Source organism: Neofelis nebulosa, chromosome 8, assembly GCF_028018385.1.
Source record: "Neofelis nebulosa isolate mNeoNeb1 chromosome 8, mNeoNeb1.pri, whole genome shotgun sequence".
In the NCBI taxonomy this organism is placed as follows: domain Eukaryota; kingdom Metazoa; phylum Chordata; class Mammalia; order Carnivora; family Felidae; genus Neofelis; species Neofelis nebulosa.
Window position 1 is genome coordinate 64,574,220 of NC_080789.1, and position 18,539 is coordinate 64,592,758.

At 47.7% G+C, this 18,539-nt stretch overlaps 1 protein-coding gene across 7 annotated transcripts in view; it reads left to right on the plus strand.

Moving 5' to 3' along the window:
- Nucleotides 1–18,539, plus strand: part of POU6F1 (POU class 6 homeobox 1) — a 29,939-nt gene that overhangs the window by 1,540 nt on the left and 9,860 nt on the right. For 2 of the 7 annotated variants that reach the window (XM_058742769.1, XM_058742762.1), the window contains exons 2-7: nucleotides 2,407–2,459; nucleotides 4,711–4,790; nucleotides 10,327–10,418; nucleotides 12,681–12,876; nucleotides 16,974–17,095; nucleotides 17,999–18,224. In XM_058742769.1, coding sequence (XP_058598752.1) covers nucleotides 10,371–10,418; nucleotides 12,681–12,876; nucleotides 16,974–17,095; nucleotides 17,999–18,224 — 592 coding nt within the window. In that variant the 5' untranslated portion in view covers nucleotides 2,407–2,459; nucleotides 4,711–4,790; nucleotides 10,327–10,370. Of the gene's footprint in view, nucleotides 1–2,406; nucleotides 2,460–2,686; nucleotides 2,927–4,710; nucleotides 4,791–7,359; nucleotides 7,752–10,326; nucleotides 10,419–12,680; nucleotides 12,877–16,973; nucleotides 17,096–17,998; nucleotides 18,225–18,539 lie in introns of those variants that run through there. The other 5 variants (XM_058742763.1, XM_058742767.1, XM_058742765.1 and 2 more) reach the window with 5 other exon arrangements.

Below are 18,539 nucleotides of genomic sequence, written 5' to 3' on the forward strand. Positions count from 1 at the left end.
TGGAGTTTTCATTTCAGTTTGCTGGCTATAAAATCATAATAGTAATCTTTTACATTTTTTAACACTTTGCAATTGAAAACATTTTTATATCGTGCTTTAGTTCGATGAAAAATAAAAATAATAGTCACAAACAGTTACATAGTGTTGGCTGTGTGCCAGGCCCTGTTCTAAATGCCTTACCTAAGTGTTATCAGTTTAATCCTTACAATGACCCGTGAGGTGGGTACTGTAATTTAGCCCCATTTTACAGATAAGAAAACTGAGGCTTAGAGAGATTACTTGAGGAGAAGCAGTACTCAACCTGGGTCTTCTGCCTTTAAGCCCCAAGCTCTTTCTGTGTCAAAAGGTGGGTCAGTGAGGCCACAGAGGGAATGGGAGGGAAACTGGATTGCCACAGTAGGAAAGAGTTGGTGTGGTCAGGGTTCTCCAGAACTTATTGCTACTTCTCTCTCTCTCTTTTTTTTTTTTTAAATTTTTATTTATTTTTGAAAGAGAGAGAGAGAACAAGCGGGGAAGGGGCAGAGAGAAAGGGGGACAGAGGATCTGAAGCGAGACAGCAGAGAGCCTGATGTGGGGCTCGAACCCATGAACTGCGAGGTCATGACCTGAGGCGAAGGCTGCTGCTTAACCAACTGAGCCACCCAGGTGCCCCTGTTGCTACTTCTTTGAAATAATTTTTAAGTAGTCCTAGTACTGCAAATGGGGGCCAGAAAAATTTGAAATAGGATCTGTGTTTTGAGGGAGAAGGAAATATGAGGAAGCCAAATGATATGACCTGATTTCTTAGTTTATGTTTTTGACTTATAGTCATTGACCCCCTGTTATGTATGAGGTATTGTACTAGGCACTGGGGTATGTTAATAAGTGGACAGGTCTTGGAGCTTACAGTCTGGTGGGGGAATATAGCTACTTTTTATTTTTCACATTTCATTTGCCCCCTCCTTTCACCCTGCCTAGGATGAATCATGTTTGGGCACAAAGGAAAGGGTACAGGAGGAGAAACTAAATCTAAATGTGTCCTTATAAACTAGGTTTACTGTTCGCTTATATATGTCTAAGATTATAAATGGTAATTTGGAAAAGGGGAATTAAAGTCATTCACTACTTTCCTATCTTTTTACTCTTCCCTTTCTTCTGGCCCATGTGTATACCTAGCTGGTTTACCAATGGCTTGCCAAGCCATTTATCTCTGCTCATGACATGGGGGGTTGGGGGGGGGGCGTGGCTCTGGAGGAGAACTGAGAGCCTCCATTTTCCAATGTGTCCTGATCCTTTGGGACCAGAACAGGCCCTTTCCATTTCCGGAGAGGAGGCTTGGTATTGTGTTAGGAGGATAGGGATCTGGGGCAGGTGGACACTGACTTCAATTTCGAACCTTCCATGGACTTTCCTGTGCCCTTGGGCAAATCACCGGACTTTTCTCTATCTCCATTTCCCTGTCGATAAAACCGAGAATCGTAATAAGAACACCATACTAAGCATTTTACTTACATGATCTCATATCACCGTTATAACAACCCCCGTAAGGCCTTTCCATTTAATCACCATGTTAAAGATAAGGAACTTGAGTTTCAGAGAGAGTAAGTCAGTTGTCCAAGATCACACAGCTATTTCACGGCCAAGCTGGGATTTGAGTCTAGGTTTCCTCCCAAAGCCTCTATGCCTACTTCTCTTTAACCCTCAACTTTCTATCTGTAAAAGTGAGAGCAATAATAGCTAACTGTTCTTAGTGTTTTACACAGTAAGTCCAAGGTGAGGTCTCTTATTATTTATCCCTGAGAAAACAGAGAAGTAACCTGCCCCTCTGTGGAAGGTCACACAATTGGTCAGGCTTTGGTGTGTATTTGCTCTATGGCCTGGGGGGAGGGGGGGGGGCTGGCGTCAGAATTGAATAATAATAGTTTCAAATATGGTAACTGAGGCACAGAGAGGTTAGGTCCTTGTCCAAGGTTCTCACGGTGAAGAAATCTTTTATAATTTTTTTTAAAATTTGTTTCGAGAGAGACAGAGACAGTGCAAGTGGGGGAGGGGCAGAGAGTGAGAGGAAGAGAGAGAATCCCAAACAGGCTCCACACTGTCAGCGCAGAGCCCGATGTGGGGCTCAAACCCCTGAAGCCATGAGATCATGACCTGAGCCAAAACTGAAATTCGACGCTTAACCGACTGAGCCACCGGGGCGCACCCCATCACAGTGAAGAACTCTTAAAACTGAGAGGTGAATCTAGGCTCTCAACTGCTACACTAAAGTGGCATGAGATAATGTATGTAAATTTTTATAATAACTACCATTTTCTGAGCCCTTACTATGTGCCAGGCATCGACCTAAACTTTTTACACGCGTTAATTTATTCAGTCCTCACTATAACCCTATGAAGTAGGTGCTGTTTATCTCATTTTTTTTTTCAGATGAAGAAACTGAGGCACAAAAGTTAAACCATTTGTCCTGAGGCCCACAGCTAGTAAATATCAAGGCTGAGATTGTGAACCCAACCCATATTGGAAGGGAGAGCCAATGGGATTCGGTGAAGGAGTGAATGCGACCAGTAAGAGAGAAGGCAAGGATGATGGCAAGGTTTTTGGCCTGAGCATCTGTGGAACGAGGTAGTTGCCCATTGGCTGGCGTGGGGAAGGCTGCATGCAGGTGGAACAGGTTTGAGGTGGAAATCTAGAGTTTGGTTTTGAACAGGTGGAATATGAGAGGATATGAACAATCAGTAGGCATTTGGATATATGAGGCTGAAGTTCCCTGAGGAGGTCCCGGCCAGAGATTGAGATTTGGTCCTTGTGTGGCCGAGTGAGCGCGCCTGGGGAGGAAGTGAGGAGTTCATGGCACCATTCAGCTCGGCCCCAGTTACCAATCTTGGCTAATCTGCCAATCCCCTGCTTCCTGTCATTGTGGCCTTTTTGAATGGCAGCTTTGCAAGAGGTAAGTGGGTATACAGCTGAAACATAAAAGTAGTGTAGAATGCCCACAAACAACCTAGCCTGAGGGAATTACGTCAAAAACACTTTTTTAAGTTTATTTGCTTATTTTGAGAGAGAGAGAGAGAGAGAGAGAGAGAGAGAGAGAGGGAGAGGGTCAGAGGGAGAAGGAGAGAGAGAATCCCAAGCTCTGTGCTGTCAGCACGGGGCTGGACTCAAGGCTCGATCCCATGAACCGTGAGATCACGACGTGAGCCGAAATCAAGAGTTGGATGCTTAACCAACTGAGCCACCCAGGCGCCCTGTGTCACAACAAATGTGACTTTCTTTCCATTGAATACATAAAACTAATTTCAGCTTAATCGACCATTCCTCAGAGTCCAGTAACTTCACGCAGCGTATCCTGCCCCTCCGAATGACTGGATAATGAGAAGGCATTTTACACCTTGAAAACCTCAACCACATTAAGTGTTAAGGGAGGGATTAAACCCACAGAAATGACGGGGCGCCTGGGTGGCTCACTTGGTGAGGCATCTGACTCTTGATTTCAGCTCAGACAATGATCTGAGGGTCATGGGATCAAGCCCCATGTCAGCCTCCCTACTCAGCGTGGAGCCTGCTTAAAATTCACATGCACACACACTCTCTCTCTCTCTCTAAAACAACAATGACAACAACAACAAAACACAGAAATGCATCTGAGTTAAAAGTCTGAACCCCATATAAGAACTTCCATTTTCCTCTATATGGTGTAATATTTTTTTTTCAAGTTTATTTTTGAGAGAGAGAGAGAGAGCGCGAGAGAGCACTAGTGGGGGAGGGGGCAGAGGGAGAGAATCTTAAGCAGGCTCCATGCCCGGTGGAGGAGGGGGGGGGTGGGGGGTTGGAGGGGGTCCCCGACGTGGGGCTCGATCCCGTGACCACAAGATCATGACCTGAGCTGATATCAAGAGTCGGCCACTCAGCAGACTGAGCCACCCAGGCACCCCATCTTCATACATAAAATTTCGTGTCTGAAACACACGCTCTCGTGGAACAAGGGGAAAAGGACCACACCAGATTGCATTAGGTATCCCTTCTGTGGATCCTCTACTACCTTCTATTTATCCACCATGACATTTAAACATACTGTAACGTAGTTATCTTTTTATTTCCTTGACTCCCACGTCAGACTGAAGGCTTCTCAACAAAGCTGGCAAATGTTTTTTTCCCTCATTGTAGCCCCAAAACCCAGCACATAGTAGCCACTGAAATATTTGTTGAATAAATAAGGGATGAAACATTTCAGAATTTTTCCCAATAGGATCTCTGGCTACTCTAGGGGGTTCGGATTTGTCTGAGATTTCCTAACGCTCCTCCCCGGTGTCTTAGAATGTTGCCCTAAGCGAGCCCAGAGCAGTTGCCAAAGGAGAATGATACATAGAACCCGGTCCCCTAACTCATTCCCCTCCCCGGGAACTCCTTGATGGTCCTGGAGCTCTGGATTTTCGGATTGTGAGCAAATGCTTGAGCACACACAGTTCATTCTCTCCCCGAGGCTACCTGTGTTTTTAGATGTTAGCACAGGAAAGTGAGGGATAAATGAGCCATCTGGTAGGCAGCCGTGGTGCTTTGCCAGGTTTGATTCAGGTGTTTTTCACTCCACTCACTGGAGAAAGAAGACAAAGGAGGAGGCTCTGGGTGGGCGCTGGCTCCCGTCCCAGCTTTACCCAGAGCAGCTCTGCCGTGATCTGTATGTGTAGTGTTCTACTGCCAAAGTGATCACAGGAGTCCCTTCTCTTAAAGCAGACTGTGGATCATCTCTCCTCCCTGGCTGTCAGGCTGTGGACCCTGCATGGCATCATGAGCTCAAAGGAGGCCATTCAAATGTATGTACCCCAGTCATTAGGGAACTGGTCAAAAAGCAAACTAAAGATGGCGGTCAGTGAGACCAAGCCACAGCCTAAGGCTTGAGGAATGTGGAAAGTTCCTGGCAAGGGGGTGGGGCTAGGTCCAGGAGTAAGTCTGCACAGATGCTGAACTAGGGGAACACACAGGACACAGCTCAGAGTCAAAATGCTGAGTGTCTACTTCTCAGCGATGTGTTTGTGCCCATGCATATCTCTGATAGGCGTCCTGTAGAGCCAAGGCTAAGGAGTCATGTAAGGCCAAGTGTAAAGCCAAGGGTGTTCTAGGGTCTGAAATGAGGGGGGCCTTTGTCTCTGTTCTGCCTGTATTTCTGGTGTGCTGAAGCCTGGTTGGTGGGTTAGAGTGGGCCTGTGTGTGGCCAGAGGCTCTGAGCCAGGACTGACTTTGCCCTTGACACAAAGGACTAGACATTGAGAAACCAGGCCCACCCCACATAAGCTCATAGAATCTCAAGGGCAGAAGGGATCTTAGAATCACCTGAGCCTTCTCTACTACTTGAATTTCCCTAGTAACACAGCCACAAAAGTGGATAGTTACCTAACAACTCCCTGTGAGTGGCCATGGTTGGCCGAAAGGAGCCAGTGACCACAACAAGACTATGAGCAGACTTTGAGCCCCTCTTGAGCAGATGCCCCTTGCCCCACAATGACTGGCTACCAATGCCTCCCACCTAAAGGCCTTTAGGATTGGGAAATTCTTCCTCCATGAAATGTACATATCAAGCTATAATGGACCCAGATTTACCTTGCATACCTTTCCTCTCAGGTTGGTGTCTGCCTTTTATTTGAATTTGCAAATGACTTGCTAATTGACATTCTTTTTTTTAAGTTTATTTACTTATTTTGGGGGGAAGAGTGAGAATCCCCAGCAGCCTCTGCACTGTCAGTATAGAGCCCAACTCGAGGCTCACACCCATGAACCATGAGATCATGACCTAAGCTGAGGTCAAGAGTCGGACGCTTAACCGACTGAGCCACCCAAGTGCCCCAGACTTCTTTATGTAACAAATTCCATGGCTCATCCCAGTTCCCATCCAGAAGTGGTGGTAAATTGTCAAGTTCTTGGCAAAACTCATAGAAGGCTCCCATGTACAAAATCTGGAGGAGGACATCACCCAGGAATGAGGCTAGAGTCCCATTGAGGTTGGAAGATGCCTACTAGCTCTTCCAGCAAATTCCTCTGCCCCTCCTGTACCCCCTTGTACCTAAAAAGAGAGGCCTCATTTCCTCTTTTTTCAAATTGCTAGGTGTCTTGAATTTCTTGCCCTCACTTTCATTCCTACTGTAGGTGGTTAGGGAAGGAAATGGAGAGAGGGAACCTCATGGTTCTGCTTGCCTCTTTGGCCAGGGAACATTCTACCAAAGGGTGAAGACCCTAAAACCTCTTAGGTGAGCCAGCAACAACACTCTTAGGCATATATACCAAAGAACTGAAAACAAATATTCAAACAAAAACTTGTACACAAAAATTCATTGAAGCACTATTCACATGGTCAAAAGGGAGAAACAACCCAAACATCTATCCGCCGAGGAATGGAGAGACAAAATGTGGTATATCCATACATGGATTTTTTTTTTTCAAGACCTACGAGTTTAATTACCTACTAGACCATCCAGATGGAAATATGTGGTAAATGAATGGAAACAAGGGTCATAAAATTAGGAGAAAGGCAGGCATTTTTAGAGCAGTTTAGGTTTAGATGTTCACCAGGTTGGGCTTTAAAAAAAAAAACATTTAAAACAAATACTTTCTTAAGATTTTATTTTTAAGTAGTCTCTACACCCAGCATGGAACTTGAACTCACAACGCTGAGATTAAAAGTCGCATGCTCCACCAATTGAGCCAGCAGGGCACCTCTTAAAATAAAATTTTTTACCACAGTGAAAAAACAATATACTAAAACGGAATTCCAGAATTGTCCAAATGATTTTTTAATCATGATTAATTTTTTTCCACATTTCTTTAAATGTCAAGTTTTCTTTGGCAAATTTATCCAAAAACATAAATTTTCATTGTATAATTTAGTTTATATTTATATAACAGGGTGCCCTAAATTGATGTTCATCAGAATACCGTTCTCTAAGCCCTAATGGCTTATATCTTCCCTTTAAAGTGTGTATCAAAAAAATGTGTATCTTTTAATTATTTTATCATTTTCAAAGATAGTCTAGAGAAAACATGAATTAAACACCTGTAAGTTCTTCATTTTTTTTTTTTAAGTTTATTTATTTTGAGAGAAAGAGAGACCCAGAGAGCACAAGCAGGGGAGGGGCACAGAGAGAGAGAGAGAGAGAGAGAGAGAGAGAGAATCCTAAGCAGGCTTCCCACTGTCAGCACAGAGCCCAACTTGGGGCTTGAACTCCTGAACTGTGAGATCGTGACCTGAGCTGAGATCAAGAGTCAGATGCTTTTTTAAAAAATTAAGTTTATTTATTTATGTTGAGAGAAAGAGAACAAGCAGCGTAGGGGCAGAGAGAAAGAATGAGAATCCCAAGCAGGCTCTGCACTGCCAGTGCAGAGACCAATGCTGGGCTCAAACCCGTGAACCGTGAGGTCATGACCCAAGTGGAAATCAAGAGTCAGAAGCTTAACCGGCTGAGCCACCCAGGTGCCCCAGTTCTTCATTTCTGTTGCAGTGTAGCAATTGGTCCTCTAACCCATGGTGGTCTATCAGCTGAGCAAGGCTGAGTCTTGTTCTCAGATGCAGCTGACTGCACCTCATAAAGCAACTGACTACAGGCTTCTCCGCCTCTTTTTCAGACAACCGTAACTAACACAAATCATTCTTTGATCTATACGTTCTGCTAGTTTCATCCCCCAGATCCTCGTTTGGGAATTCTCATTCGCCAAATAGTTTTTGAAGACCATTGCACGACACAGTATCAAGTCATTAGATTCACATGCGCTGATAATTCTTGAAGGTATTTTCCAAATGCTTCCTTCCTTCAGCTTTACCATCTGTGTGTTTAAAATGGTCTCAAAAGTTCCAGGGCCACCTGGCGGGCTCCGTCAATAGTGCGCATGACTCTTGGTCTTGAGGTCATGCGTTCAAGCCCTGTGTTGGGTGTAGAGATTAATAAATAAATAAGTAACCTTCAAAAAAAAAAAAAAAAAGAGTTCTGAGATTCCAAACAGTTTTCTTCTGGAGAAGATGCCGGTTTCTTTGAAAAGGTTCGATAGTTTTCTTCATTCTCTGCTTTGAGGTGTTTTACCATGCTGTAACAGGGATTACATGAAAATCTTCCGTTCCTCAGTCATTGTCTAAGTGTTGCACTTACAGGGTTTTTTATTTTTTTATTTTTATTAAAATTTTTTTTAACGTTTTATTTATTTTTGAGACAGGGAGAGACAGAGCATGAGCAGGGGAGGGGCAGAGAGAGGGAGACACAGAATCTGAAACAGGCTCTAGACTCTGAGCTGTCAGCACAGAGCCCGACGCGGGGCTTGAACTCACGGACCGAGAGATCATGACATGAGCCGAAGTTGGATGCTTAACCGACTGAGCCACCCAGGCACCCCATCTTTTTTTTTTTTAATGTTTATTTTTGAGACAGAGGGAGACAGAGCGTGAGTGGGGGAGGGGCAGAGAGAGAGGGAGACACAGAGTCTGAAACAGGCTCTGGGCTCCGAGCTGTCAGCACAGAGCCCAACATGGGGCTCGAACCCACGAACCGTGAGATCATGACCTGAGCCCAAGTCGGATGCTTAACCGACTGAGCCACCCAGGCGCCCCATACAGGGTTTTTTCTTGAACCGCTTGTGTGGGGAGGTGGTGGATTGGCACACACCTGTGTGGAGGGCTGGTCGAGTCACAGCTGAGTGTGATGAGCTTTCCATCTTGGAAATGGAACCTCAGTTTGCCTCTCTCTCAGCCCTCCCCAGAGAGAAAGCCCACCCGATATTATCCGTTATTCCATAGCTATAAAAAGGATCAAAGTCCTGATACGTGCCTTGACAACGTTTTGCTAAAAGAAGCCAGACACAAAGGCCACTTACTGTATGCATCTGTTTTTATGAAATATGGAGAATAGACACATCCATAAAGAAAAGGCCGACTGGCGGCTGCCAGGGGCCAGTGGTGGCAGAGAAAGGGAGGAATTGCTAATGGGTATGGGGTTCCCTTTGGGGATGATGAAAATGTTCTGGAACTAAACAGTGGTGGTGGTTGCACAACATTATAAATGCATTCAGTTCCGCGGAGTTTTGCGCTTTAGAATGGTTAAAATGGTGAATTTTATGTTACGTGGATTTTACCTCAATCAATAAAATAACCAAAGGAGAACCTGTCAGCCAACCCAGGGTTGAAAGAGGAGGAGGAAGTCGAAAGAGGGGGAAGCTAGCGCATTTCTCTGAGCTTAGGTCCCTCATCTGGACCATGGTGGTGGTAATTCTCCCATCCCCCAGCGGGCATGAGTAATGAGCTTGAGTAAGTGTTATAGAAATACTTAGCACTTATAGGCGCTCAACGTAAATGTTAATTGCCTTCTTTTCTGTATAAGTATCTAAACCTATTTGTCCGCTTTATACCTTTATTTCTTACGACTCTATGGTCTGTGAATCTGTTCTTCACGAGGGCTCCTCCCACTCCCTCTCCCTGCATTTGGCAGGGAGATCATGACATGAGCCATCTGGGATGTTGTCCTGGCTCCTGTGTTAAAGGCCAGGATGGTCCTTAGGCCACTGCCACAGAATCACTTAAGAGCTGCTTCTGTGGGACCCGTTGGCTGAATCAGACTCTCAGGGGAATCTGGGGTCTGCATTTTTATTTATTTATTTTTAAATGTTTATTTATTATTGAGAGACAGAGAGACACAGAGCGTGAGCAGGGGAGGGGTAGAGAGAGGGGGAGACATAGAATTTGAAGTAGGCTCCAGGATCTGAGCTGTCAGCACAGAGCCCAATGTGGGGCTCAAACTCACAAACTGCGAGATCATGACCTGAGCCGAAGTCAGTTGCCCAACCAACTGAGCCACCCAGGCACCCCTGGGGTCTGCATTTTTAATAAGCGCTCCAAGTGGTGATCACGCACATTCAGATTTGGGACTACTGTTTCAATTTATTTGGGTCTTTACCATCTCTTCCAGGAAGTCTATTCAGACTCCTCCCCTGAGAAGCCCTCTGATAGCCAGAGTGCTCCTTTCCTGTGTCTGAGGCTCTGGAGGCTCTGAATGTCTGGGTCAAAGTCAGCTTGGGTTCTGCTGGGTCTGCTCTCTCCCTGCAGACTGGGGAACGCCCAGGTACGGATGCCTGGCCCTCTCTTTCCTCTTGTCACCCTGGTTCTTCCTGAGTGTAGGATCTCTTGGGGTGCTGTAGGAAGCAAGACACTTCCGTTTTCAGGTCCTTTGAATCCTGTTTCCTTTACTTTTACGGATACTTGGGAGAATTTAGATTTTTTTCCCTTCCTACCATTCTACTCCTGACTCTCCAAGATGGTATAGAAATTGTATTACTGTGTCACATCAGCCTTTGCTTTTCCCGTCCCATGTCATCCCACAGGCTGTGCTAGGTGTGGGCCAGCCCCCACCCCACCCTAAGTGACCATGGATCCTGGAGCCGGGCCAGAGTCATCACTGACCGTCAATGAGCAGGTATGTTCTGGGGCAGGAAGAGGTGGGGGAGTGAGGGTGATGGACCCTGGGGCGTGACCAGGAGGAACACTCCACAGAGCCTGTCAGTATCTGTTTCTTCACCAAAATTCATGCTGATTTCACCCATCCAGATGTAGTTACTAGCTAGGATTTCTCAGGGGCTGAGATCGGGGATTTAAGCTGTGACTTTATTATTTATTTATTTATTTATTTTAAGCTTATCTTATTTATTTTTAGAGAAAGAGAGAGAACAGAGGTGCACGTGCGTGCATGCCCAAGCAAGGGAGGGGCAGAGCGAGAGAGAGCGAGAGCGAGAGAGAGAGAGAGAGAGAGAGAGAGAGAGAGAGAGAGAGAGAATGAATCCCAAGCAGGCTCCACGCCATCAGCACAGACACCCTGACTTGGGGCTCGAACTCACAAACCACGAGATCATGACCTGACCTGAAATCAAGAGTCAGATACTTAACCGACTGAGCCACCCAGGCACCCCTTAATTTCACTTTTTAAAGTCACAGCTTAGGGGCACCTGAGTGGATTAGTCGGTTCAGCAGTTGACTCTTGGTTCTGGCTCAGGTCATGATCTCGAAATTCATGGGATCAAGCCCCTTGTTGGGCTCTGTGCTGACAGTGCAGAGCCTGCTTCGGTTTCTCTCTCTCCCTCTCTCTCTCAGCCCCTACCCTATTCATGCGTGCGCGCGCTCTCTCTCTCTCTCTCTCTCTCTGTCTCAAAATAAATAAACTTAAAAAAAGAAGTGAAATTAAAATATAAAAAATTGTATGGGATGCCTAGCTGACTTAGTAGAGCATGTGACACTTGATATCAGGGTCATGAGTTCAAGCCCCACATTGGGGGTAGAGTTTACTTAAAAAAATAATAAAAAGTTTAAATATATATACAAATATGTATAAGTTTACATAAGGAAAAGATTTGGACATCAGGTAATTTACTCTGTTTTTTCCTAAATATATTTTACAATTTTTTGCAGTGAACATTCATTACATAATTTTTTAAAGGAAAAAAAAAAAGGTTAACATTTCTTAAAAGGTAATTGGACTGAAGTCCCTCATATCAAATTTAAATCTGAAAAGGAACTGCTTTTGGAGGTGTATTTCACTCATACTCCCCTGAGAGGTCACATTGTCACTTTTTCCAGCAATCTCTGGCTGGGTTCAATTTTGAGGACTGTGTTGTGGGAGTGCCTTCGGGTACAGGCCAAGTGCAGGGGAGGCTCGACACAGATTTTGAACATACAGCGTGTCCCTGATTCTTGATTGGTGTAATTCAAAGCATGCCAGTGCTGGAGGTGAAGAGCTGAGGGCTGGCTGTTTGAACAGGGGAAGAAGATCAAGTGTTCTGAGGATATGGAAGGCCCCCTCGAGGTCGGAGCATGCCTGCAGGTGGCAGGGCTGGCCCCACAGGTCCACAGGGTGCAAGGCTCCAGTCGGAGAGGTTGGGCTCCAGTTGGAGAGATGGGGCTCCAGTCCAGAGAGGTGGGGCTTTAGTCTTGGGAGGTGGGGCTGCAGTCGGAGAGGTGGGGCTCCAGTCCGGAGAGGTGGAGCTCCAGTTCAGAGAGGTGGGGCTTTAGTCCTGGGAGGTGGGGCTCCAGTCCAGAGAGGTGGGGCTTCAGTCTTGGGAGGTGGGGCTCCAGTTGGAGAGGTGGGGCTCCAGTCCTGGGAGGTGGAGCCAGCGGCTGCTTCTACAGTATTCCTGACCTGCGTTTCAGGAAGTTAGCTTGACTGGAAACCTTGGCCTGTACCCCAGAGTTTTGGAATCATGAGCCTAAAAAGTTACTCAACATTGTGGAGCATTCATGTCCATCCCTTTGTCTTTGAGGAAACTCCTGTAAGGTTTCAAGAGAAGTGAAGAGGGATCTGCTTCTTGGCCCAGCCTAAGGCTGGATGCTGTGTTAGTTAGGGGCCTCCAGTATCCTAGCAGCTAAGAGGACGCCCTTGCAGGGCTGTGGGATAGGCCACTTAACCACTCCCTGAACTGAGTCCAGGACGGGGAGCAAATAGAAATATCTCCAAGTGGTTTGGCTCTGTGGGGCTTTTACTAGCGTGTGTCAAGCCCTTCCCGTGTCACCAGGCCCCAGTTTCTTTCCTGGGGTTGGGGAGCTGCAGCCTGCCCCAGGCTGTGGAATTGTCACAGCACACAGCCCTCAGGCAAGCGGTCTGCATCTCCAAGTGCTCTCTCCTCTCTCCCCCAGCCAGAAGCCTACTGGCCACTCCCCACCAGCAACGTCCCCTGTCCTGTGTTTTCAGGTCATCGTGATGTCAGGCCACGAGACCATCCGCGTGCTGGAAGTTGGAGTGGATGCCCAGATCTCTGCTGAGGAGGAGGGCAAAGGACTGGAGGGTGTCGCTGCCGAGGGCTCCCAGAGCAGAGGCCCGGCCGAAGCCAGTGAACCCGCTGGTGAAGCTGGGCCAGACAACCCAGACTCCTCTGCAGAGGCAACTGGTACGAGGCCATTGCTCCCATTTGGCATTGGTCCACCCAAGTCCCTCTTTCTGGCTCCTTGGAGAGCCAGCGTGAGTCCCTAGGGCCAGGGTGGCCTCAGGGTCTTGTCTTCCGGTCCACTGGACGACCTCTGGCCACAGCTGTACTTCTGCTCAGCTGCTAGGGCCGTCCTGCCCTCCATGTCCCTGGAACTTTAGTTCTGGTTTCATTCACTTCCACATCTAAACTGGGATGGGTCCGGGTGAGGTGGGAGGAGAGCAGCTGGGCTCAGTTGAGGGGATTGAATTAACCTCCGAGAGGGCTGTACGTCCAAGCCAGAAAGGCCGAGTGCAGAAAGGACTAGACCTTCAGGATCCCGACAGCCTTTCTAACCCAGTACCTTCTGTGGTGAATCTGGGAGGTTCCAGCGGCTGGGGACAGGAGGGCATGTTACCTACCCCACACTAAAGATGTAGGTTAGGTAGGACCTTGCAGAATCCCAGCTCCTTACTCCTAGCTGGGCTGGCGTGAGTCAAGCCTGGTGTCTTATTCATGCTGTCTCCAGAGGCGACTTTTGGGCAAGAGCTTGATTCCCCGGTAAGGGGAATGGATGGGGACGATCCACCCACACCATCTCTCCTAATTACCCTGCAGTATAGCTGCGAGACAGCCAGGGCTGTTCTAGAGGCTGGGACTGAGGTGCCAGGCATGGCTGTCTGGTTGTGGGGCACCCTTTCATGGACTTCCCTCATTGACACCTTTCAGAGTAGACGTCTTTTGCTGGAAACCTGGGGATCCCCAGTTAGTACCCCCAGAACTCCACGATTCATCTCCCCTAGCCTTCTGCTTATCTTCCCTTCCCCGGATTGGAGATCTGGGCTTGTGGGGGTGGGCCAAGAAGAGGAGCCAAGAAGAGAGCAAATGAGAACAGACCAGGCTTTAGGGAAATAGCAACTCCTTAATAAGAAAACTGTGAGACCTCACATCCCTCACTCTGCCTGCAAATCAGCACGCAGATTCAGTTGGCACCCTAGTGACCTAGGTTATTTTTTCTCCTTTTGAATAAAGGAACGGCAAGAGGCTTGACCGTTTTCCCCTAGCCTGGAAATGCTCTGCTCCATGTTGAGACCAGGGTGGGGTGTCACGTGCTCCGCAGGGCAGCGCCCCAGAGAGCAGGCAGCAAAGACCAGGATTCTACGTCTGACCGATCTTCCACTCCTTTCCATGGTGGGGATGGGGCCCTTTTCCAGAAAATTCAGGAGATTTCCCAGGTTTACCCACAGGGTCGGCAATTTCCCTTTTTATTCTTTTAACCATCTTCCATATCTCATTTCGTCTGGTGCCTTAATTCTGTTTCTTGTTCAAACCTGCTCTCGGAAATGGATCCTAAGTCAACTATTTATACCTTAGCATCAGTGTTTATGGTACTGTGCATCTTCTTCCAGGGGTTTGTACATTTAAGCCTCTTCACGAAAGTCCTTTTCTCTGTAAAGGCATTTTAGTGATCATCGGGTAGGTAAGGGAGGTATTTTGATGGTACCTCCCAAGAAGCTGCCAACTTAGACTGTGGCCTTGATGGAACCTTTCTTGATAATGCTATTGCAGAGCAGAGGCTAAGAAGAGTTTCCTCTTGGGCGCCTGGGTGGCTCAGTCGGTTAAGAATACGACTTCAGCTCGGGTTATGATCTCACTGCTCGCGAGTTTGAGCCCTGCGTCGGGCTCTGTGCTGACAGCTCAGAGCCTGGAGGCTGCTTCAGATTCTGTGTCGTCCTCTCTCTGTCCTCCCCCACTTATGCTGTCTCTCTCTCAAAAATGAATCAACATTAAAAAAGTAAAAAACAAAAAACAAAAAAACCAGTTTCCTCTTAAAATGAAACTAAGTAATGGGAAACTTTCAGGATGAGAAAAATCTAGTGATTTATATCACTCTAAATTACTACCCAGTCCTTGTCCATGTGTGTATTTTAAAAATTTTTTTTATTAAAAAATTTTTTAACGTCTATTTATTATTGAGAGACAGAGAGAGACTGAGCCTGAGTGAGGGAGGGGCAGAGAGGGGGAGACACAGAATCCGAAGTAGGTTCCAGGCTCTGAGCTGTCAGCACAGAGCCCGATGCGGGACTCAAACTCACAAACTGAGAGATCATGACCTGAGTGGAAGTCGGACCTCAACAGACCGAGCCACCCAGGCGCCCCTCAAACTCCTTTTTTAAAAAATTAATTAATTTTTTGAGGGAGAGTGGGGGAAGGACAGAAAGAGAGCAAGATCGAGAGCGAGAAGCCCAAGCAGGCTCTGTGCTATCAATGCAGAATCGGAGGTGGGGCTCAAACCCACATACCGTGAGATCATGACGGAGCCTAAATCAAGAGTTGGACGCCTAACCAGCTGAGCCACCCAGGCGCCCCTCAAATTCCTTTCGAAAAGAAATCAGTTGTGTACCTAGGAGGAAGTTATCACCTGGAAAAGTACAAAATCTATCAATGAGAGGACCAGTAATTGGCTACAAGGTACCACATGGCTGTTAAGCCAGAAAAATAAATAAACAGTGATAAAACCTAGGTTGGGTGGCACTGTGGAGAAATGGGCACATTACTTGTGGTTCTGTGAATTGGTTCAGTCTTTCTGAAAAGCAGTCTAGCAGGAAGTGATAAAAGCCCTAAATGTATGCAAACCCTTGGACCCTTAGTCCTACTTTGAAAATAAATCCTAATAAAATGAACATTTCGTTTCTTTAGATGATAAGCTTTTCTCATTCATGTTTATCACATTCCCATTTTCCCACTTTGCTTTTTTTTTATATTTCATAACATTTTGTCAAGCAAAATATTTTTTAAGTTTTTGTGGGTTCAGAGTATCGTGATCTTTTCTGATTTTTTTTTTTTTCAGTAGCTAGACCTGTATTTCCCCTCCACAGTGGACATAAACCTGCCGTTTTGTTTTCTGTTTGTATTTTAGAAGACTTTTGTTGTTGCCTGTTTTCTCTTTGATTCCTTAAAGAGTTGGATTTTTTTTTTTTTTTTCATTATATACTGTGAACTTTATAGTCCTGAGTTAGGTTACTGCCTTTCCAGATGAAAATGTGGGCTGGGAATGCAAGGTGGAAAGGCTATCTAATTCCGTGGTTCCTCCTCTGGCTGCATGATGTATCACAAGGGGGGTTAAAAGGAAAAAGAGAGGAGAGGTTACTGACCTCCATTCCCAGACATCCAATTCAGTAGGCTTAGATTAGGGCCTGGAAATCTACACCCAGCCAATATTAAGAGGCCACCAATCTGGTCTAACGTCCATCACCCAATATGTAGATTCCTTTTCAAGTTTTACTGTGTATTAAATAATAACCCTTCTCCTCATTGTTGTGTGGCTTTGAAGAGGTTTCCTGGTGGGGTTCTCCAATACCGGACTAAATCAAGGTAGCAAGAGGAAGCTATCAGCTGGGTGAAAAGCACCCTTTCACAGGAAAGAAGTTCTTTTGGAAGCTCAGTGAGGCTTCTCAGCTGGACTTCGGACCGCAGGCCCTGGCAGAGAAAAGCTGCCTGGCCTGGAATGCCCCTGTGTTCTGGAGTGTGGCAAAGACCTGTCCAGTTTTCAGGGACTGTCACTTCAAGGACCTCACCTAACAGGAATCTTTGCCCCTTCCCCAGGCTAGCTCCTGCATCCACAAAGTCACCTGCAGGTGGTGTAACAATGATTCAATTGCTGGATGAGTCAAGGGAAGTTGCTCCCATCAATTCTAGCTCCTTCCTTCCCTGACACACGTTTGCTTAGGGCCCCTTTACTGATTATGTGATAGGTCACCATGTCCTATGGAGCCAGGAAATGGGAGACTTGATAGGCAACTGTGCATAGGCCTGCATCTTCTTCAACTAGATGTGGGAAGAGGGTAGCCCACCTTTCAGGTCTGGCACAGGGTCCCCCATCCTTCCATTCTCACTACCGGTAGCATTTGGGAAGCTGCCTCCTGAGCCAGGGAAGGCTGGTGATTGGCCCTGGGTTATGCAGAAAAACAATGTAGGCCTGAGAATTTAGCACTCCAAACTGCAACCAGAGGTTCTACTCCAGTGACCCCTCCACTCACACCGGGCTCACTCCTTGTCCTTTCTCTCAATGCCACATGAAGTGAAGTCTCTCCCGGGGATCCCTCCGAGCCCTGCCCCTGCGGTTGCCACCTTCAGCCAAGCCCCAAGCCAGCCTCAGGCATCGCAGACCCTGACGCCACTGGCTGTACAAGCTGCCCCCCAGGTAAGGGCCCCCCGGGGAGCTGAACAGAGGGCCCTGGGCGGGAGCAAAGCATGGGGCAGCCAGTGTGGGGTGGCCATGGGATCTGGGGATTTCTCGGGGCAGAACAGGGAAGGGGCTGTGGCTTGAAGGAGGGAATCCCTTCCTGGGCACCCCTGGCCTCTCCCCTACCCCAGATTAGGCCCACTGGGAAGATTGGATCTGTCTTTGCCAACTAATATTCTTGGGTCCAGCAAAGATTGTAGAGATAACGTTAACTCTTTCGTGCCACAGGCATCTCTGTTTATCTAATGACTAAATGAGTGAATAGCCTTGTTAGCCCCTCCAGGAGATGCCTGGAAGAGTTAATGGATCGTTCAGAGTCCTCATTTAGAGCCAGGGGGCCGCCCCAGCGCCGCGAGAAGCTGCCTCCCGGGTCCCCGGCTGTGCTGAGTTCCCTGTGACCTTTTGCTACACGCACAGATCTGCAAGGCATCCAGCGGGGTATCCTCCGTCAGAGCTTCTCAGAAGCCTCTGTAGGCCCTTGATCTCCTGGTTCCACCAGCCCCCGCCCCCTGCTTCCCGACGGCCACGAAGCATTGGTGGGCCAGGGCCCAGGGAAGGCCTGGGAGGCAGCAGACTGTGGTGGAGGAGGCCGGCACACCCTCTGCTGTCCTGTGAGTGGGGCCAGGCCCCATCTCCGGTTCAGGCAGCTTCTCTGAAGGCAGGATAGTCTGGTCCAGGCACCCCCTCGGGGTCAGGCCTCCGGCTAGGGCTGGTCTCTTCCCCACCCTCACCGGCCTTTTCCCCACCGCCCTCAGAATGCTTTGTTTGTGCTCAACTGGGTCTGAGAGACCTGGTGTTTGCGCTGTCAATGTTGATTTTTTATTTTTTCTTTTCTTTTTGAAATCTTGTTTGCTTTTGCAGGTCTTGACTCAGGAAAACTTAGCCACAGTTCTGACAGGAGTTATGGTTCCAGCAGGGGCAGTTACTCAACCTCTTCTTATCCCCATCAGTATTGCAGGTCAAGTGGCTGGTCAGCAGGGGCTGGCCGTGTGGACAATTCCTACAGCAACCGTGGCTGCCCTCCCAGGACTGACAGCTGCTTCTCCTACGGGGGGAATTTTCAAGCCACCTTTAGCCGGTCTGCAAGGTAACGGCAACTCTCCCCAGGACTGCACCAGGCCCCCCACCACCCTACACTACTGTCCCTGCACGTGTGCTTGCCATGCTGGACTCAGAACACGCGGCCCACCGGGGCAACAGCCCTGGAGTCCGGATCCGGTGTCCCAGGCACCCAGCCACAGAGCTGCTGCACCACCTCGGGACTCTAGGCCATGACACCGTGCCGGCCCAGCGGGCCTCTCTCACTCCAGCCAACCGAGACTGCCCCCCTCCCCCCCCCCACGCCAGAGTTCGCCCCACGACCAGCCTCCTAAGAAGGACCACCGCAAGAAGATTCAGCTTC